At 44.6% G+C, this 21,768-nt stretch overlaps 1 protein-coding gene across 2 annotated transcripts in view; it reads right to left on the bottom strand.

Annotated features, from left to right (window-relative positions):
* Window positions 1–342: 342 nt before the first annotated feature.
* Window positions 343–21,768, bottom strand: part of USP35 (ubiquitin specific peptidase 35) — a 26,645-nt gene continuing 5,219 nt past the window's right edge. The window contains exons 2-12 of one of the 2 annotated variants that reach the window (XM_066175580.1): window positions 17,583–17,667; window positions 16,567–17,263; window positions 15,277–15,412; window positions 11,372–11,501; window positions 9,889–9,990; window positions 7,870–8,028; window positions 6,921–7,114; window positions 6,706–6,799; window positions 5,099–5,205; window positions 3,104–4,319; window positions 343–1,897 (exon numbers count right to left, since the gene is read on the bottom strand). In XM_066175580.1, coding sequence (XP_066031677.1) covers window positions 1,727–1,897; window positions 3,104–4,319; window positions 5,099–5,205; window positions 6,706–6,799; window positions 6,921–7,114; window positions 7,870–8,028; window positions 9,889–9,990; window positions 11,372–11,501; window positions 15,277–15,412; window positions 16,567–17,248 — 2,991 coding nt within the window. In that variant the 5' untranslated portion in view covers window positions 17,249–17,263; window positions 17,583–17,667 and the 3' untranslated portion in view covers window positions 343–1,726. The remainder of the gene's footprint in view (window positions 1,898–3,103; window positions 4,320–5,098; window positions 5,206–6,705; window positions 6,800–6,920; window positions 7,115–7,869; window positions 8,029–9,888; window positions 9,991–11,371; window positions 11,502–15,276; window positions 15,413–16,566; window positions 17,264–17,582; window positions 17,668–21,768) is intronic. The other variant, XM_066175579.1, reaches the window with a different exon arrangement.

Here is a 21,768-nt window from a genome sequence, read left to right as displayed (position 1 = left end):
AATAAATAAAGTCTAGTAATAAAACCAGGGAACACTGTACTTTCTTTGACACTTCGGCTTTGGGTCTTCATTTATTTCCTCTCAGCACCTGACTTAAAAACTATAGACACACTCCACTGCTCATATACAAGGCTCTACTATTAGCATTGTGCTCTTCTTCTGGAGAGCACACAGCTCTGCACTGAGGTTCCCATTCCTCCTCTGCCTGATCCCCTCTTCCAAGCCACCACTCTGCAGGACTGTCCCATGTACTTGAGGATGGATGCCTCAGCTTCCCCATCTCTTTTTTGACCCATCAGCCCAGTATCTATGAATACAGCATTAAGACACTAAGTCTGTATGTTGAATTAATTTCCTTTATTTATATATAGGGAAGGCAATAAAAGAATACGGTAATATACACCTGATACTTGACCCCAAGTGTCCTCTCTGGCAGACTTTCTGCTCACATTATGCATAGCAATGTCTGTGCTTTGCCTTTTCCTCCACAAAAACACAATATTCCTAACCCAATATCCCATGGTCAGGATTAAGCCCTGGACTTAGGACCTAAGGCACAAGTTTCTGCCACTTGAGCCAGAGAAATCTCTACTACAGGTGTGAGGGTGGAGCAGGCAGGGGAAAACAGTTGGAGAGGGACATGGGAGGGAGCTGTGGTCCTGTAGATGTGCTGCCTGGAACTTGAGTTGGCCATCTGCCATCAAAATCAGCCCCAGTCCCATTATTGATTTATAGAATACATTGGTTTACATTGTATATATTGATATTGGATTGATATAACATCTGGTTGGGCTACTCACCTTGCAAATCAGCAATTATAAAAAAAATAGATCATGAGTTTAGGGGGGGCTCTGTCATCTGCTGCTCAGTTTAGGGTATCCCAAGGGAAACCCCACATTTTAAAGGGCAGATACAGCCCAGAAAGCCATAAAATGACAGCAGCAGAAAGAGACTAAATGAGTCCTAAAGACACATCTGGAAGAACAGCTGTGTGTCTTGGCCTGCCATGCACACTGACAGCATCCAGAAGTCATCAGTAACACGATGGGTCTTCACTGGAGCCCAGAAACCCCAACTGGATCAGGTCAGTCTCTTGGCTGGAGGGGTTTGTGCCCCTCACTCTCCTTTGGGTGTCTTGCATAAACTCCCTCTGGCTGACCTGCCACTGCTTGTCTCACAAGCTCACTGCCTCACAGACCAGCACTGTTACGTTTTGGCATTTTTCAGACTTTTTTCTACCTTCAGAGTTTTTCATGGTGGGTTCCCAAACCACATTAAAAAGAAATATAACAACTGAGCAGAGGTCACCCCAGAACCAGCTTAGTGCCACGGGAAGGGCTGCAGACATGATGTGCATGGGACATCTCCATCCCTGGAGCCCTGCTGGGTCCGTCTTCCTCTCCACGCCTGTCCCCATCACCTCCTCAGGCTGGTGGCATGGCTCACAGCAGGCAAGACATGGCTATGCTGAAGCAAAAGGGCACTTCTCCGAGCTGTCAGCAGCTGCTCATCTCTGCGTTAGCTTAGGTACATTAAGGCATGAAGACCAAGTGTAAAGGAAGCAGCGAGACCCTCCAGGTGCCTCCAAATCAGCCCCTGAGACCTTTTCCATTGAAATGCTTCTCAAATCCTCCTCCAAGATGCTCACTGTCATCGGGGTGAGGAAGAGAAGCTTCTGGCTTCAGGTTGGCCCCATGGACACTGCCCATCTGGTTTAAGCTGTTGGCTAAAAGACAAGTCCATGGAAGGAGCCGGATCCACCCCCACCTGCTGCTGGGCTGCAGCCCCCAGAGGAGCTGTCATCATCCTTGTCCCTGTCCAAGTCTCTCCACCACAGCGGGGATTTCGGCAAGGCAGAAATGTAGGCAGCTCTGTTCCTCGCTTCTTTTTCCTGCTCCTGGGAAAAGAAAGGAGGAAAAATAGCACAAGGATATCAGCAGATAAAAGACCAAGGTGGGGGGATGTTCCCATCATCCCTAAGGTGCCAAGAGCCTGTAAGATTCCTTCTAGGAGCTTCCTTCAAATTAAACTAGGGTGTGAAGGCCATGTGCTCTAGAGCTCAGCAGGAGGGATGCAGCACAACATTGCAGCTCTTCAGTGACCAAATCCAGCCCTCCCATGTCACCTGTGGGAGAGGAGGGACCCCTCAAATCGCCCCACAGGTCATGTCATGTGACACACTGTTGTTTGGAAAGCATTGAACTTCATCAGCTGAATGAAATCTCTTCTAGTTTGTATTCCCAGATCACCCATCTGCCCAGGGAAACTGTGGATGCCTCATCACTGGAAGTATTCAAGGACAGGTTAGATGGGGCTTTGAGCAACGAGGTCGTGGCAGAGGGGTTGGAACTGGATGGTCTGTAAGTCCGTTCCAACCCAAACCATTCTATGATTCTATGATAAGAAGAGAAAAAAGAGAAAAAAACAAAAAACAAAACAAAAAAAAAAAAAAAAAAACCCAAAAAAAAAAAAATTAAAATAACCCACCAACTTTGCTTGCAATGTTCAAATGAATGTCAGAGGTAGTAGGAAAGAACAGCTAGTTCCCAGTGAGTGAAAGTGGGAAGGAGAGGAAAGGGTAGAATGTAAGGAACAAGTATTTTACAATGAAGGTGGTGAGGCACTGGCACAGGTTTCCCAGAGAGGCAGTAGATGCTCCAGCCCTGGGAACATTCAAGGTCGGGCCAGATGGGGCTCTAAGCATCTGAGTTGAAGATGTCCCTGCTCATCCTGCAGGGAAGGTGGACTGAACAGCCTTTAAAGGTTCCTTCCAATCCAAACTATTCCATCATCCTATCTTTCCCAGGCACTTCAAAGAAAATTTCAGGCTGAGCTTCCAGGAGCAGACAATAGCAATTCAACCCCAAGCACAGCCACAAGGTGTCTTGTACCAGTCCCAGCACCCAGTTTCATCAGGAAACTATAAATTGTTTATATCTGGGTGCTAAAAACAAAAAGGGATTTGGCTTCAGGGAGTGGGTGGGGATCTGCAGGACTTTAACCACAGGACAGGATCCCATTGCTGCCTGGATTGGTGGGAACGTGGCCCATGAGCCGGACAGACAAAGGACCACACCGTGCTGTGCACAGCAGTGGGAGTTACCTGCAAGAAGAGGATGTTATCTTTGGAAATGGCTTCCATCAAGTCCTTGTGGAGGGAAGGTTCACCATGCGGGTGGCCAGCCTCAGCCAGAGCCTCGTGCAGCAGGCAGCTCTGCCGGCCCGGCCGCTGCCGGTAGAAGAGGACATAGGCAGTGTCTTTGGGGAAGAACGAGGTGACGTTGCTGACCGACTCGAAGGAGGAGAAGGAAACTCTGGTGTCATTGAAGAGGTACCACTGGATTTCAAAGTCCAACTGTTTGTCAGAGGCGGGTTTTGGCACCCCATCCTGGGGCTGCCCGTGGGGGCCGGTGTCAGTGCACTCCCTGGAGTAGCAGTAGTAGTGGCCACTCTCGGAGGAGATGCCGGAGTGCACCACCACGCTGCAGAGGTCATACACAACAGTCATGAAGCCACTCCCTGGGACAGCACCATCCTTCCCACGCCGGCAAACCTCCTCAGTTTCCTCTGGAGCAACAAGGATGGGTAGCTTGAGCACCACAGGGATGGAGACATTGTCCAAGATCTTCTTCCTCTTCATGGTCCGTGGGTCAAAAGAAAACCGCAGCAGTGTGAGGATGAGGTAGTGTGGACCCTCTGTCAGCTCTGCCACCTTCTCAGCGTCCTGCAAGGATGCACATTTCTCACAGTGGTATTTATTCTCTGCTGTCAGTCTCTCTGGGGATAGAAAATAGTTAATTAAATCTGGGACAGATCTGGAGTCCTTAGGAGCACATGCCTGCTCCCCAAAAGTCGAGAGAGGGTCTTTGGCTGCATCCACCCCAACATCATGGCCACGTATGGGATTTGCTGTTTCTCCTGGTTCCTGGAAACCTAATGTTTCCACCGACACTGATGGGGCTGCATGGTCACTGGCCATGGGGGCCTTCCTCTGGATCCAGGGAGAACCCATAAGCTGGCCTGCATTTTCTGGAGGCTCAATGAACTGTGGGCCAATTTCTTCCACTGGTAGAACAGATGTGCCCCCATGCACGTTCCTGTCCGATGGAGGAAAAGCCAGGGACAGGTCTGTAAAGGCTTCTTCTCGGGAGGAAACATTCAGGCACTTCAAGCAGCGGATCTTTGTCATCATTTTACCCCCAAACATCTTCTCAATCAATGTCTTGTTCAAGTAATGATGCTCAACCGCCTGAGACATCAAGCTTGACTCCTTGAGCTTCTGGTAGATCCTTTTTCCAGTTTTTTCTTCTTCATGCAATCTTTGGCAGGGGAGAAAAAGTCTGTGTTATGCATCAATACAACACCAAGAGTAGTTTCTAAAGTAGGGCTCCTGTTCTTCACTGCTAGTAGTTAATCCCAGTTAACCTGCCTGTACCCAGGGGTCTGATGCTGTGGGAAAAAGGTGGGAAGGAGTCAGACAGGACTTGGGAACCTGAAGTCTTCATGTGCCACTGACCCCACACTTCCAGAGGGATCATTGGGACACCAGAGATTTGGTATTTCTAGGTGAAAGGCAAAAATCAACATTTTACAGAGTAGGCTGGGTGGCTCGTCAGATGAATCTCTAAGGTTGGTACAGTTTTAGATTAGGTATCAAGAAAAATCTCTTCACTGAAAGGGTGAAGGGTGAACAGACTGACCAAGGAAGTTGTGAAATCACTGTTACTACAAGTGTTAAAAAATGTGTAGATGTGGCATTTAGGGACATGATTTAGTGGTTGACTTGGGTTAATGGTTGGACTCAGTGATCACAGGGGTCTTCTCCAATGTTAATGACTCTGTAATTCAGTGAATTCCTTGTGTCCTCAGAGCAAAGGCAGAAATTTTCAAGTTGAACTAAGTTCTGACGTTACCCCTAAAATTGTCCAAACAGGGTTTTATTAAGGAGCCTCAGACCAGTCTCACTATCCCAACCCTCCACTCTTCCAGCTCCTCTGGGGGTCTCAGCCATGTGCCCTGTTTGCCCCATTAAACATCACATTGGGGTTTAGGGACACCATCATCACCAGGCTCCAAGATCACAGCACTCATCATGTACCTGTCCAGCAAATACTTGAGGTACTCTGAGCAGTCCTGCTGAGCTCCAGGGGTGAACCAGGGTGGCCAGGAGGCAGAGAGGAAGCTCTCAGGGGAGATGGCAGGTCGCTGGCAGCAACACAGAAGAAATGCATTTAATCCTAGAGATTTTTCCTCAATTCACACAGGGGGACAGAGAGGGGAGAGAGGTTTTTTGGCTGGTTCACTGGGAGCACAGTGTTCTGTGTCTGAGAAGGTCCCATTTTCCCCCCTGCAAAGGCTAATCCCAGTGCACAGGAATACTTTCTTGGTTTGCTGCAAGCCAGGATGGCAAGGATGAATTTCAGTCATTATTTTACATGTACTTCTATAAAATATCCATGTGTTTATCATTCAATTTTTAAATGGTTTATTGGCCTGATCCAGATAATTCTACTTAATTCAGCTTGAATTTAATTTGCTGCTCCATTTAATTTGATCAGGAACTCTCTCACCAAATCCTTTCATTAAAAAAAAAAAAATCAAAGCAAAAAAATCCACTAAACTTCCACCCAACATTCTGATCACTGCAGGCAGGTAATCTGTGTTACCAGATAATATAATTGTTGTCATTAGGAAGCAGATGTCTAATTAACATGGAAAAAGACCCATCTTCAGCAAAAAAGTAACTTCAAGGACAACCCAAAGAAGAAAAATAATCGAAAGGAAATTAACATCAGCTCACAACAAGAAAACATGCTTCTGTACTTGCTCATCACAGAACATAGACACCCTAACCTGCCATCAAAACCTAGCCTCTTCTATGACCAAATATTAAATTTAACAGAAATTTAAATTTCCCCCCCAGGTCATCTGTAGTGACATAATACCACAATGCTACCAGCCAGCTTTGCCCAGTCAAGGCTTGGGAAATGGAGAAGCCTGGATGACTTGCTACCCAGCAAGGGAAAATTCACTGGCTTTCCAAAATCTTGTCTTTCTAGGGACAGAATAATATACTTTCAAGAGAGAAATTAGATATGACCTAACTGTACCTCCAGGAGTCACTCCATTAAACTTCATGTTTGTCATGGAAATAATTTCGTTTAAGGATGTTATTTTTGTTTTACTTTCCCTCACAGAGGATTCAAAGATTTGGAATCTAAGGGGGTTTTTTTATAATTATTCTTTTAACAAAACCACTTTTAAAGCAATTTTCACCAATTGGTAGTGCTTTGCTGGGCAGCAGTGGGACAAGTGAGCTGCTCCAGTCTTCTCCCTTGCTGCACAGCAAGAAACAAAACCTCTGCTTCACACCAACAAGCTTCTCAGCAGACCACAGATGTAAACTATTACCTAATAGACTTCATTGTCAAAACCATTAGCTATTACATCAGCCCAGCCCAAGAAAACCACAAATTAAAGAGGGCAGCCTGGTGTGAACATAGCCCACTTTCATGGGTGATAGGAGTTTCCCTCCACCTCTCCCAAAATTAGCCTCCTTCATATAAACAAAATTTGTCCCATTACAAAAACCCACCAAGATCCACAGCTCCTTATCAGCACGTTAGAGCCAGCAGGAAGCAACTTGGAGACGAGCCTTTCCGCAGCCGACAGTCCAAACAAATAACTAAAACATGAAATAATTACCTGACTGTGCTCCAAAAATGCAAAGAGCCACTGGAGCTTTGTCATCAGGGGCTGGGAGTTGCCCTCAGTTAAATTCAACACCGAATGCCGAAAGCTGTGAAAGAAAAGCAGAGATGCAATCTGTGAGATGGAAAATCAGTGTGGGACACGCAAGGCTGGGGTGACGAGCAACCCCTGGAGCAGTCTTGAACAGGAGCAAGGGAGGAAAAACTCACTCTGAAGCCATGAAAAGAGACTGTATGATGCTGTTCATGTAGCAGGTGTTTCCCAAGTTAATTAACCCAATCTTCCCCGTCTCTGATTTAGATGCCAGGCGTGGGTAGAAGCTGGCCAGCTCATTCTTCTGGGAGGTCCAAGCATTTTGTCCCAAAAGGTGCTTAATCCGGTCTTCATTTGGAATCGGGAGAGCCTTGGAAAGAGAAATCTGTGTTACAAACAGATATCTGTCCTCACAAAGGGAAGCTGAGGGGAAGGCACCAATCTCTTCTCTCTGGTGACCAGTGACAGGGCACAAGAAAATAGCATGAAGCTGTGTCAGGGGAGATTTAGTTTGGATATTAGGAAAAGTGTCCAGCATGGGGTGGCTGGACACTGGAACAGGTTTCCCAGGGAAGCTGTCATGGCACCAAGCCAAGAAGCATTTGGACAATGCTCTCAGGCACATGGTGTGATTCCTGGGCTTGTCCTGTGCAGGGTCAGGAGTTGAACTCGATGATCCTTGTGGATCCCTTCCAACTCAAAGTATTCTATAATCCTATGACTGATCTTTTCCCATGAAGAATTAGTAATGGGCAACTGCAAAACTCCTCTGCTAGAGGCATTCACACAACTCATTTTGCCTGCTCTTCACATGAACCTGCCTCCATGCAAGGAAGAGTTTACCTGTTTATATAAGTCCTTTAGAGGCATTTGAGAATAACATTATAGCTAAAACTTACAGGCACCATCAGTACTTCTGCAGGACCACCATTAGAGAAGTAACTTCCTTCAACCTGCCTACGCAGTGCTCAGACTCAGAATTTTAATTCCCTTTCTTCTACCACCATCTGAGGTGTTGAGGTCAGGACATCCCTACCAGTGGGACAGTCCCTCTGCTCTTGCTACTGACGAAGACGCCATTTACATAAGGAAAGCTGTAAAATTACTGAAAAGGGCATGACCTACTTTAACTGCTTCCAGGACTGGTTCATAGAGGTCTGGGAATCCTGAGAAGCGGAAGAACATGCAGTGGATGAGCTCAGCCAGCTGCTCCAGGGAGCTGGTTGCAGAATTGGAGTCCTCCTTCTTCAAAGAAGCCACCAGCCTGGGGATGTGAGGGAGTAGCTGGAAAAGAAAAATTCACTACAAAAATTACTCCACATTTTTCACAGAATTTTAATACATTTAGGGGAATGAAATTCATCTGCAGGCAGAAAAGACAGTGAACAGGAGTTGACTTAACTGCCATTCTAGACTTCATCCTTCACCCTTTGAACTCAACAGCAACTCTCGTTGATTTTCGTAGTCTTTGAGGGTTTCATGCTGCATGACACCTGCAAGTTTGTGCTGCTGCTTTGCTGAGCTGCAATTGCCATTCTTAAGTCTCTCCTAAATCCCACACCCGCAGTGGAAAGGATGTGCTGACTGCCAAGTGCAGGGTTTCAAACCTGCAAGGTAGATGGATTAACCTAAAAGAAATGTTGTCTGTTGTGCTGTGTTATTTTATACTGGATACACTGAACTGAAATTGATACCGTCGGATGGGTGGCAACAGGCACATAAACAGCACATTTTTTAGTTTGCTTTTGTCTCCAAAACGGAAAAACACGCGAGCAGATGCAAATGATTCATTGCTCACGGGCACCCTCTGCTGACCCTGCAGCTGCACACGGAATTAATAACCTATTTCCAACCCTGCAGATGTGCTAGAGTGACCCAGGCACTTACACAACCTTTTTCATATTTACATTTTAAGTTATTTTTAGCCCAGTGTAATCCTGAAGTAAAGTATCAGGACCCCAGTCCAGCCATTTCCTGGTGTTCTCTTCCTCCCTTGGTTTTCCTCTCCTCTTTTTCTTTCCCTTCAAAATGTTGAGATTTTAACTATTTCCCTTCCAATAGGTAAGTTGTTGGGGAAGTAAATCAACTGCAGCACCTCTTTATACATCAGAATTTTGCCAAGATGTGATGGGAACAATTCTCAAAACCCTTCCAAAGTGCCAGGGCAAACATAAAAAGACATGGTTTGGCCCTATTGGGTTTTGGGTTTTGTTTTTTTTTTTTTTAATAAAGGAGGAAATTTATGCATATGGGCTACAGATGGAAACTTCAAGCCAAGAGCAACTCACAGCTTTTGGAGTCTTTCAAAATTTGATGCCCAACTGAAGACAACTCACTGAGATGACTCTATTTTTAGAAACCAAAGAGTTTCTCAAGAAATTCAGGTTCCTTCAAAGTATCTCCAGCTGAGGAATGAAAAAGCATCAGTTGAAAATGTTGGCTAGCTTTGCCCTCTTCTAGTCTCAGCTGTTTATTCTGTGAACTTTATGTGAAAAGCCAGATATAAGGGCTTTAGCGAGAAAGCACAAAATCAAACATTAATAGGAGTAATTTTTCATTACTGCTTTCATCAGTTCAATCACTACAAGCATGTTTTTGCCTTCAGCCTCACTTTTTACATTCAGCATTCCAGAGGCAACACCAGCAGGAAGCAGAGCCGTGCCTTAGTGGCAACAGCAAAACAAACTATAAAATACCATTGTGGAAATGAAAAGTGGATATTCAAATGTTGCCAAAAGTTGTTTTTGCTTTTAACAGAGAATTTGTGTAGTGAAGTGTTCTGATCCAGTCTTCTGGTCTTGCTGCACTGATGCTGTACAAACCTTTCAAAGATGAGCCACCACTTAAAGAAATGGGTGCCACGTGTTGGTGACAATTTGAAGTCACATGTGGGATGGGGCCCACTAAGCCCACCAGACAGTGAGGCACCTGCTTAGGAAAAGCAAGGGCTGTTCAAGAATGTATTCCCTCCCCTCCACAGTGAGAGCCTTCCAAGATGTTCTCAATGCAAAGGCACCACCAAATGCACTCCAAAGCCAGAGTGGCAACATCTGCCACACCTTAGGTCCCCCCCTATCCCTGCTGCCCCACAGCAAGGTTACACTCAGGACAATGCTCTCATTCAAGTGCCAGAACCAGCCTTACCAAGTGAAATGCCTCGTGGGAGTGCTGGAAGCTCAGCAGCATGTACTGCAGGACAGACAAAGCCCCCTCCCTCACAATGGGGTACAGCAGCTTGGAGAAGACCTGGTGGAGGAGAAAAAAAGGTAAATGAGAAGGCAGGATGGCACTGCAACCAGCAGGAAACAGAGGCACTGGGCATCTACCATGGCTGCTGGTCTCTTTCTACTCCATGCTGGATGTTGAAGCAAGAAGCGTGTAACCAGTTCTCCAGAGTCACCTCCTGTCCAGAGTATTGGCTCTGGACATCCTCAAAAATACTGTGTGGGTTATCTTCACCCTTTCAGGCTTGTGTAATGCCTCTCTGACAGTGCTGCATCTCCATATCTCCTCATGAAAAAGCCATACAAGCACAGCAGAATGCTAGATTTTTTAGAATGTGCCTCTTAATTTATTCAGATATTTGGAACTTTATCACTAACCTTTCAGACAGAGATAAAAAGCAAGTATCCTTTTCAAAGGTTACATAATGATATTTATTCTAATTTACAAAAAATACCTGTATACCCTCTACTGTTGTCAGATTGTACTTCCAAGGGTTTCCAAAAATCACGTTATTTTATGGCCTGTGTCCCTTTCCTATGTATTAACAATGAAAGAAAAGAAAGAAAAGCCAGAGATGCTTGGCTACTGTCCCACTGCACAACACACTTGAGGGATCACAAAGACAAATGCAGTTACTGATAACGTTCCAATACTGATAATTATAGAATGACAGTATCATTTAGGTGAGAAAATACCTCTAAAATCATTGAGCCCAACTGTTAACCCAGCACTGCCAAGCCCACCATTAAACCATGTCCCTAAGAACATAGTAGCTTCTATGGTGACTTCTTCTGGTGGCTCAGCCAGGCATTATCCCCATTATTCAAAGGAGGGAAAGTAGGACCACAGCATGGAAAAAGTTCTGAAATAGTGACCAGTTTCAGTGCTTGATCACAGTTTTCAGAGAGAGCAGATACTCACTGCTGAAACCGGTGATGGCAACAGCAGCAGCGGCTTTATCTACACCAATAAAAGAACTAAGCCAGGGCACAGGCTTTAGAATAGACCTGTGACAGTGTAGACTATTAATATACTCACTGATATGGATTTTGCCTTTGCCAGCCAGCAATGACCCTGGCACGGTCAAAGGACAGCATGCCACATTCCCAAAAGCAAGTTTTACAAGAGCTTCATAGTTTGGGAAAGAGAGTGTTCAACTGGTTTGAAAATCCTTGGCTACTTTATTTCATAACCGTTAAGATATCAGTACCTCTGCAGACCACAACCTGCAGAATCCCAGGTTGTTCTGGAGAACATCATTCCTAGATGCAAAATCAGTACCCCTTGGGATAGCAAACTCTTTTTTTCTCTATACATCTCGTCATTTGAAAGGCAAGGTGATATTTCAGGTGCCAGACGGTATTTCTGTGGTTCACATTCACATTTAAAAGACCCAACTGACCTTTTCTATTTTCGAAAGAGTGACTTCAATCAAGATGCTGAACTTTTTCACTGCAGCCAAACCTTTCAGCAGAGCAATGATCCACTTGTCTATGTTCTTTCCCAGGGGCCAGGACACCCAGTCAATCATCCTGAAATGATGCACAAACTCTTAAATAAATTTAATGCACACATTGTAAAAGTCAAGCTCCACTCTGGGTCAAACCTCCTCCAAACTGGTGTCCAGTCCCTGGGATGAGACAGGCTCTTCACAAGGCATTTTACGTTATTCAAAGCAGAACAGAGCCTGTAGTAGAAAGACCTCAATGTCACCATCATGCTGTGGTTCATCAGAGGATCAGGCCCAAGTCCATCAAGTGAAGTGGGAAATTTTTCCACAAACTTCGGTCTAGTTCAAGTTTTTAAAACTAGTGCAGTGTTCCATATACTACTCATGTGAGGGCTTGATTGAGCTCTCTGCATTATCACCATTAGAAAACAAATGATACTGGTTTGATCTCTGCAGTGCTACTGGTAAGGAAAAAACACTCAGATTCGTATATTTTAGTACTCTGTGTGGGAAACATTGATTACCAAAAATATATTAAAAAACTCCACATGGAAACTCTAATAGAAGCCAATTATTCCTGAATGTCACAGGTAAAAATTTTCATTTCTAGACATTCAACCAACATGTTGTCAAGTTTCTGCAAGAAGTAAGTGCTTTACAGAAGTTTCCATAAAACAATAACCTAAGACTAAGTGATGACACATTGTGTCTGTTTAAATTTGACATTAAACAACTGGGAAGTAAGTAAGACTTGGGATCTCCAAATTTTGCTGACCATTTCAGTACCTTTGATTTGAAGATACCCCAGACCTTAAGGCTACACCTCAGTCCAGCTACCTAACCCAGTCAGTTCCTTTTGCTTATCAATCTGTACCTCATGGAAAATAAAAGAAGACAGATAACTAACCACCACAAGGCAAAGAGCAGGATTAGTGAAGTTTACAAGGAACTAGAAAAATTAAAGTCTAGTCAGCAAAAAAATCTTGAAAAGCAGAATATGTTGAGGTGTGTAAAAAAAGTAAAAGTCATGGCAAGTTGGATAATAAAGCAAATGCCAGAGAAGCTTGCACAGACATTTGCACCAGAGGAGAAAAAGGAAAGCCATGCAATCACTGTATGTGAAGATGCACAGCTGTCAGACATCATCAACACAAGAGGAAATCAAGAAGTCACAAAGAAGACCCTGAGGGTTATGAATGTAGAACTGGAAGGAAATGTATTGATTCAAAAGGTATGCAAGGCACTAGAAGTGGAGGCTAGAGGAACTCATCTGCTTGAAGACAACCAGGAAGATACCAGGTGACTACAAGTTCCCAGTGCAACAGCAGCCATGGGAAACACCAGCACCATCTGTGGTGCAGAAGGAAAGTGTTCTCTATAGCAAAACAATGACACCTCAGGCTGTGGTCAGGCTGCCATGATGAACATGGTGCACAAACATCACCATCTGTGCCCAAAACCAATGAACTGTGTTGAAAAAACCTGCTGAGGTGGTGGGGGAAATGAAGAACACTTCCTGCAAGAAAAGCTTAAAATAACCTGGCTTGTTTAGCACAGCCATGAGAAAGCAGAGATGGGAAGGGACTGCTCTTCCTGCACATATTGAAGGATTAAACACCAGGGAGGCAAAAGATATTTCAGCTATTTCTGTTGGCATAAGATCAAGTTAACTGTAAGATGGCCAGAAATACACACAGACTGGCTGTTAGAAGAGAGATATGACCCACTAAAGCAGCCCAGCGGTAGAAGAGCTGTGAAAGAACAGCAGTGGGAGATTGTCCTGCTTTGAGGAGCAGAGTTGAACATACATGAAAGGGGTCTGTAATGTCAGTGTTGTAAAGCAGGAAGATGGATCCAGGGATTCAAAGGTCCTTTTTTCTCCCTACCTTCTTTAAACAGGCATAAAGTAACCTTATTTGCTTGAAGCTATACTTTGCCAGCACTGGTGGCTAAGTTACAGTGCTGCCTGTATTGCTACAGTAGGAAGAAATTACATTTTAAATTCGCATTGTACGATCCACAAATATTTTAGTAGTGATGACTCTAATTTGACAAAGGAGTCATTGATTTGGTATGCTAAACTTTTAAAAGCCCAGACCCTGATCTCCAGAGGTAGCGAGTGCCTGCAAAAGTTGTGTGACAGCAGATGCCTTCTGCATCTGGACCTGGGCTCTTTGAAACAGATACATCCCCAGGAAAAAAAAAAATAAACCTCAACTCTCTGAGTACCTCTGACATCACAGATGCACAATAATAAAATTTATTTAAAATAGACAAACTCTGTAAAAGAGATTGTGGTGTACACTTATGCCAGCAGGTGACAGCCTTGCTTTTTTTTTTTTACCACTACTTGTTATTTACATGCTTGACCAAAGCTCCACCCTAAGTCCAGTTTATTCCTCTGCTACTCCCAAGCCCAAACTTCAGAAAAAAACACTTCTGCATGCAAGCAGTTTGTTAGGGATACTAAGCTAAAAGATCCTTCAATTTGTACATTTTTCTTTGATTTTCTAGGCATGGAGCACACACTTCAAACAGCCTGTGGTCATGCTGTTTTTGGGGCACCCATCTGCCATAAATATGCTGCCAAAACATCAATATTTCTCCTAAGTAATCTTAATTACATTTTGCAGGCTCCGACTAATTATTTACTCGTCCTTCTGTGTGACAAGGAATGTTTTAAGGAATGGTGCAATGGACTGGCAACCTTTGTATTTAGACACTGGCACTCTTAGAAGATTCATCGTCTGGAGCTTGTAGCAGCAGGTGTCCAGAAGGGGAAAAAGATGGAGAAGTGGGTTAGGAACTGAACTGATAACCTTATCTTTTGTCTTGGGTTACTTTGGACCCTGGGAAAAGCATGACCGTCCCCAGCAAGTCAAAGAGAAGTAACTCTTTTCTGCATGTATAAACTTCCCATCAGGAATAACGTGTTTCTGTCATGTAACCTTATTGGGAGGGACACACAAATCCTGTAATAAAAAGAGAAAAAAAAAATGCATCCAGTGAGATAAAGTCAGAGCAGTTCCCTTGTGTTAAGTGCACACACCACTGCATGTGAATATCATCTATTTAAATTGAGACTCCAAAGAAAGCATGGGTTAAAGATAGAATCATGGAATAATTTAGGCTGGAAAATACCCTTAAGATCATTGAAGTCATTGAAGTGATCATTGATCACTTACCTAAGTAAGTGCAGAGCAAGGCATCAGAGCACAGAAGAGCTGTAGGACTTGGACATTAGCGTGCAAAAAAATATCTGGTGATGCCAAAGAGGGCACTGGTGCTGCAAAGACCAGGTCTGGCATGTCAGGTAGTGTTTCACCCATTACTCATCATCATGTTTTGACAAGGTCTCCACTGACTCTGCCTGTCCAGCTGCAGCACATCCACCTGACACAGGCCAAGGTGGGACCTGGAAACAGTTGGGCATTCCTCCCTCACATAAGTCTTTAGCTGTGACTGGCGGCTTAAGATGATGCCCTTCTGAAGGGAGACAGAAATCATCATGAAATCCTGAAAAGGAGATTTCTGGGAAGAAAAAGCCCTCAACAGCTTCAGGGGAACAAAAAAAATCGAACCTCCTCAAGATAGCCTATATTGGACATCCCATAATACAACTTATTTCTAAGAAAATAAACTAGATTAAACCAAATATAATAATAGTCATAATCATAATAACAGCCCCTCTTTATTCTAGTTGTCTAGGACCTCAGGGTTAGAAGAAATGATTCAGAAGTTTTCTTTCTCCCTACACATTCCTCACCAGGCAGCACTAGCCAAGCTGCTTGGGATAAAACCACACAGAGCATTTCTCCAAACTGAGTCAAAGCTTTCACTCCCACAGCCTCTCCTACCTGCCAATGGCCATCATCATTTGCACATCAGTGATGCTGTCATCATTGGTGAGGTTTCTAATGACGCCATCCATGAGCTCCAGAGGGACAAACTGAACCACGCTGGCCAAGGCATTGGAGGGTGCTTCCTGTTCCTCTGCAAGACAGGGATGAGCCCCAGCAATGAAGATGTTAGTTGACAGGAAAACCAGGCACACTAGGCCATTTCTTGCCCTAAAAACCAAATAATTTCTGTCCACAAAAACAGAATCATAGAACTGTTTCGGTTGGAAAAGCTTTCTAAGATTGAGTCCAACCCTTAACACAGCACTGCCAGGTCCACCACTAAACCACATCCCCATGTGCCACATCCACACATCATAGAGTGGATACTGAGCTGTTGCCAATGAGCAGTGTAGAGTCCACTGTTGGCTGTGCTAGGAGGATAATTCCCCAAATCCCAGTGCAGCACATAATGAAGCTGGATCTTAGCAGATGGCTGTTCCCTGAAGTCATATATAGCCCCAAGAGAGGAAGAGATCACAGGTACTTGTTTGGCCCAACTCAGGTACCAAATTTCCTCTGCTTGCTCTCTTTTTACTAAGTACTGAAAATAATTGCAAAACGATGCAACTGCATTTTGCCTGCCTGGAAATGGGCCTCATTCCAACGGATGAGGCTGTCATACTGAAAAACCCATCTTCTGTGGCCTTAGAAATAGCTAAAGCAGGATCTCACCAGCCTTTCATGGCACTGGTACCTCCAAAAACCTTCCGAAACCCTCCACAATAACCTAATGGTCCCAGAAGTTGGATAAATATTGTCTGTCTCGCCTTACGATGCAATCACCCTTCAGACAGTCAGCAGGGCTTCATACCTTTAGGTCAGTGAGAAATAACTGCTTAGCCTTATCCCTAGTCTCTGGCAGGGAGCAGCCTGTGGGGCACCACCAAGTCAGCTGTAAGAGAGCAGCATTTCTAAAAGCTCTCAAGTTCCACTCTAACAAGCTGCAGATAAGACGCTTTCCCTTAAGCCCAGCTGGTGCTGGAAAGTGCTGAACACAAAATTGTGCTGCAAATGCTTCAATCCTGTTAACAGCTCCTGTCTGCAGACTCTCTCTGGTTTCAGAGCAATACTGTTTTCCCAGCTCAGAGCCCTGGTAATTTTTAAAGATGCTTGTCTGTTACATTTCATCTGTGGCTGCATTTCTGTAGTGGATGAAAACCCTGCAAGATGTCAAACTAATTGAGTTTGACTTCATCAGAGCCAACATTTACATTCCCAACCTTTTAAAAGTTATTTTTAAATTACCTGTTGAAGAAATGATAGTGAACAGTTCTTTCAAAGAGGGCAAGATGGCTGAGGTCTGAGTTCTCCAGATCCTCTGCAGCAGACCACTCACTTTGTTCACCTGCTCCAAAAACTCCATGATCTCCTCTTCCCCCTCAGAGACGCACTGGAACTGCCCAATGCACCGGATCAGCTGCTGGCAGAACAAGAGCTGGTGTTTTCCCGTGGGGATGCACTGGGGATGCTGCGTTAAGAGCTTGCTGATCTTCGCACACTGCTTGGGGCTGGGTCTCTCGCAGACTTTCCGGAGCACCTCGATCCTCAGTAAGCCGAAGATGCTGTTTGCTGATGGGCTTTCCAGGACAAACTGCAGTCCTAACTGGATATAATCAAGTACATAATGGCTTCTCTTCCCCAGAGGTCCATAGCCTTCCTGGAGAAGACTCAGCAGGAAGCGGACATTGAAGAACTCCTCAAATTCCTCTGGGTGATAGTGGCCATAGACCTCCAAAACCTCTTTACCAATCTCTCTTTTATACTTGGTGTCCCCAGTGAGATAAAGCTTGGTGGACAGCTCCAGCATGGACCAGCACTGCTCACTGTCCATGGGCTGCTTTGCTGCCTCGATGACACGTCTCACAAGCCCTTGCTTCACATTGTTGGGGTAAGAGGACATCACCACAGCTTCCAGTATCTTATCCATCTCTGCCCCCTGCTCCTAAAAGAGAGGGACAGAGCAGCAGGTTAATTCAAGGAGGGTCTGCTGAGCTTTCAAGCCCAGGTTGGGCCAAGGGAGGTCAAGAAACCAGAGCTATCTGGAACCACTCTGAAGAGGATAATTCTTGTGACCTTTTCATGTAGCATTTAGAAAAGTTTCCACTCTGGTGATGTTTGACAGAGACCAAAGCCCCCAAACTGAATGAATACACAAAGATACAGAACTTCTTCTGATTAATCACACATTTGAGCATTTTTGTCTTGCAAACAACTCAACCACAGAAGGGATAAGTGGGGAATTAAGGGAGCCAAGGTCTTACACTTCTGTCTGCTGGCTCAGGTGTCCTCAAGAGACAAAGATGGTCCCGATGATTGTCTTCACATTCAGGGAAGGAGAGAAAAGCCCTGGGAAGCAGAGGTGGGATTGCAGCCTCTCTGTGCAATGGTGGAGGTGTTTGTTTAACATTTACACCGTGCTGCCAGCCACTCCATCTGAGTGGTGCAGTCTTGGCTGCTCCCCAGGGACCTGCCGCATTTGCATGCGGGACCAAAGCAAGCAGGGAGAGAAACTGCAGAGTCAGGCAAAGTTTCCCATTTGTCACAGCCTGAATTCACCAGCAATAAAGTGTTACAAAGCAGTTTTGAAAAAACAAGGAATTCCCAAGGAAAAGCTCAGAATAACATTTATAACCAGGTGTTGGATACACTAGTGCGCAAAAAAAAAAAAAAAAGGAAAAAACACCAACAAAATCCAAACAATTACAGAGTGATAAAATTAGAAAGTCAGGATTTCTTATAATGTATTACAGGCACTAAAAAGGCTCATCCACAGCAGGTCCCCCCAGCACAATTCACTGCACAAATACCCGTTTGGAGAAGGTCCTTCCGGCCTGTAGTCTAAAATGAGCCAAACTCGTGTACCTGAGCAGAATAATAATCCCCTCCTTTCTGTTCCTCAGCTCCCTAATCTGTGAAATGAGAACAGCACGCACCAATTCCTGATGGGTTTGGTTGAAAGATCCTTCAGTAGCACTTGGGAAGTGTTTGAAATTTTTTCAAGTGGACAGGGTTATGAAGAATATAAATGCAGATGACATGATCCCAAGTATGGTTTTCACGGATGACATCCAGAAGAGGCCTCAGCAGATGCCATCCAAGGACCACGCCATCCCTGGAGTGAGCCTGTATCTGAGTCAGAGAGTATCTTCTCGCCTGGTAGACAGCTGCTTGAGGGTGGAGAAGTAAAACCATGCCAGACACAAACATCAAGATCTGACTCACAGCTGCTTTGCTGGCAAGCCTTCCCACGTCACCAAATTTCACCTCTTCCTGTCATTGCTTCCCCACAATCTCACAGGATGAAAAAACCCCATTATTGATAAATACATATACATGTATACATATAGCCACCTCCAATCCAGTGATGACCACGGGCTACATTGCAATGCCTCTCCAACAACCTACCTTGCCCTTTCTGGCCCCTGCCTGCTGACTCATGCATTCCTCTGCTCATGTGCTGGATTTACTTTTCCCCATCAAGCATTACTGCTGCCTTCCCTGCAACAAGCTATGGCAGAGCTAATGCTCTCCATCACACTGTTTTTCCAGGATGGAATATAGAAGCAGGACTCCTGAGGGACCAGCCTGCATTAGACCCATGCAAACGAGGACAAGATAAAAGGAGAAGACAAAATCCCACAGATAATGTCTTTTCACCTCAAACAGAAAGTACCACAGTGTCAGCAAAGGCTAAAAGTCAATCTGGAGAGCAGACAGTCCAAAATCAGGAGGAGCATTTGTCCTTGCTGTAGCTCAGTGGTTGCCTTGGCCAGACACAAACTGGCACACATCTGCAGTCAGGCTGGTACCCTTTTCACCTCCTCTTTGCAGGTTCCCAGCCTGAGCCCAGACACCCTGGTCATCTGGCACTTAGATTAGGGGCCAAGAGATAGAAGGATCTACAGTGCTCATTAGTTATGTCTCACTATTAATTCCCTGGAGCAATCCATGCTGAACCTGGCACAGTCACACAGGCAGGATGGTCAAACAATGGCTACAGTTCTTTTAGACCCAACCCCATAAACCACCACAGTCCCTGGTGTATGTGGTGTTGGGTGCTCTCGCTGTCCCTCTCAGATGTGATGGCTCTCCACCACGACTGTGCTTTTACTTACTTTAGTATCACCAAACTTCACCCAAATTTTCAATGCAAAGTGTCTAATTCCATCTGAATTTTGAGATGAACTTGCATCTCCTAAAAGGGTTTGGTTCTTCCTCAGGCTGATCACAGAAAGGGACAGGAGGATGGGCTTCCTTAATATTGATGCCTGGAGAGCAACTGGGTCACGTCTGATATTGTGTAGCAGGACAAGGCTGAAACAAACTCCCTCCAGAGTCAATAGGCAAACAAGTCCCAAAGGACCATCTTCCTCAGCAGGAAACATCATAATGACTTATATGGACATTAAGACCTTGAAGACACTCAGGGAGAACCACCTGAGTTGACTTTGTGGTGACGGGTCCATGCTCTCCTCACCAATGAAGGGCTTTACAGGACAAGGCTGGGCTCTAGGTAATACAGCCCCATCTGCACCTCTCCAACCACCCTGGTGTCAGCAAGAGGGGTCAAACAAGCCCATGGTTCTGCTGTGTATCAGGGTAGACCAAACTGCTGGCTGGGTGTGGGCCAGACAAGGCCAGGATGGAGGATGCTATCCAGGCCATATCTTACAAACTCAGAACTACATTAAAGCAACATTTAAGTGGCTTTGTAACATGCAGTAATAAATATTACAGTCTTAAAACTACACTAAAAAAGTATTCTACACTAAAAGATTATTTACATGTCAAAGGCTAGGTATTAAGATGGCTAATTCAAGACAAGCAAGCACAGCTCCAGATGCTTTCAGAGCAATATTTGTTTAAGCATCTAATACTAACTTTTTTTTCCCCCAAGATCTCCCTGGAAAGTGAATCAGGGTTTGCAGCGAAGGAGTAAAGTGATTTGGAGTGTTGTCTGTAAGATCACTGTCTCATTTGTTGTAGAAATTGAAAGTGTGTCATAAATAACCCAGGGAACTGCAGGAGAGGGAAGGACAGTTCATTGTCAGGCAGCTGAAAGCAGCCTTGGAGATCCAGTCCCTGATTCTCCTCTGTTAAATACTGAAATAAAGAGACTAAATATTCATACAATCAAGGTTCTATTATGAGTGCACCTGAAGTAGAACAACCTTTCTGCACTTCTTCCTCACCAGCACTAACAACACACTGAAGAGCTGGGAGGATTGGCTCATTCCTGCTTGTGAACAGAACCGAGTTCCTGGAGCACAAAAGGATGAAGTAGAGGGTCAAAGAGTTAATTATTAAACTGAAGAGTCACATTGAGGTTCCCATCTATTTCGTAGCTCACATAAAACAGAGAGTACACAATATGAGCTTTGCAGGGGAAAAGAAAAAAATCCCATGAAATACCAAAACTGTTCTGCTACCCCAGTGAATGACTGGCAGAAGCAACACAGGCAAAATCACAGAATGGAGAGAAAAAGAGCTTTGGGAGGTCTCTAGCCCAAACCCTGTCCACAGCTGAAATCAACCCCTGCTGCTCAGGGCTTTATCCATTAAGGTCTAGAAAATATTTTAGGATGGAAATCATACAACAACCCTGGGCAACCTGCTCCTCTTCTAATTAGCTCATAGTGGGAAGGTTTTCCCTATTTGCAGCTGGAAGCTCTTGTTTCAATTTATGTCTGTTTTTTCTCATTCACCTGCCTTGTACTCCTGTAAAAAGCCTGAATTCACCTCCTGAATAAACTCCTTGTAGGCACTGGAGAGCTGCTGCTATCAGTCAGTCACCCGCCTTCAACAGTTTAAGGGGTTAATCCATCCCAAAATACTTTGCATTTGTCCTTGCTGAATTCCATGAGGTTCATATCAGCCACAGCAAGTCCTGGCCCTCCTGTACAGCAGCCCTGCCCCTAGCATATAGACTATTCTTCAACTCTGGCCTCACTCACAAATTTGATAAAATTAATTTCATCTCCTCCTCCACATCATTCATAAAAAATATTAAACAGGAAAGGTCCTAGGATAGTTCCAGCCTGCTTCCTACCCAATTAGCAGTCCACACGTCTTTGATACATGGATGGTGCAGGGCATCATCTCAAAAACCTTACTGACATCAAAGATGCTTCCTGACGACAAGATGGGTCTCTGCAAGGACATCCAAGCATGCTCCAGAAACCAGAAAGGGAAAAGGAATTTAAGCAAAGAGCAGCATCAGCCAGCTTAGCATCACTCTCCAAACTGAGTAAACTGCAAAAAAAGACCCCAAAACTCAACCTCAGGATAAAAAATCACCTTTGACTTTGCATGGGTCTAGTTTTCATACTCTGTACTGTTTCAAGCTGTACTTATAGTTCTCTTCTGCCTATTATTTTTCTTTAATTAGGATTCATTTCAATTGAAATCTATCCAATTACTTCTAAATCAATTCATTCCTTCATCCCT

The sequence above is a fragment of the Chamaea fasciata genome, unplaced genomic scaffold, assembly GCF_029207755.1.
Source record: "Chamaea fasciata isolate MVZ Bird 193981 ecotype frontalis unplaced genomic scaffold, bChaFas1.0.hap1 SCAF_2, whole genome shotgun sequence".
NCBI lineage: Eukaryota > Metazoa > Chordata > Aves > Passeriformes > Sylviidae > Chamaea > Chamaea fasciata.
Note: the sequence above shows the minus strand (reverse complement) of the source record. Positions and strands in the feature narration are given on the sequence as shown.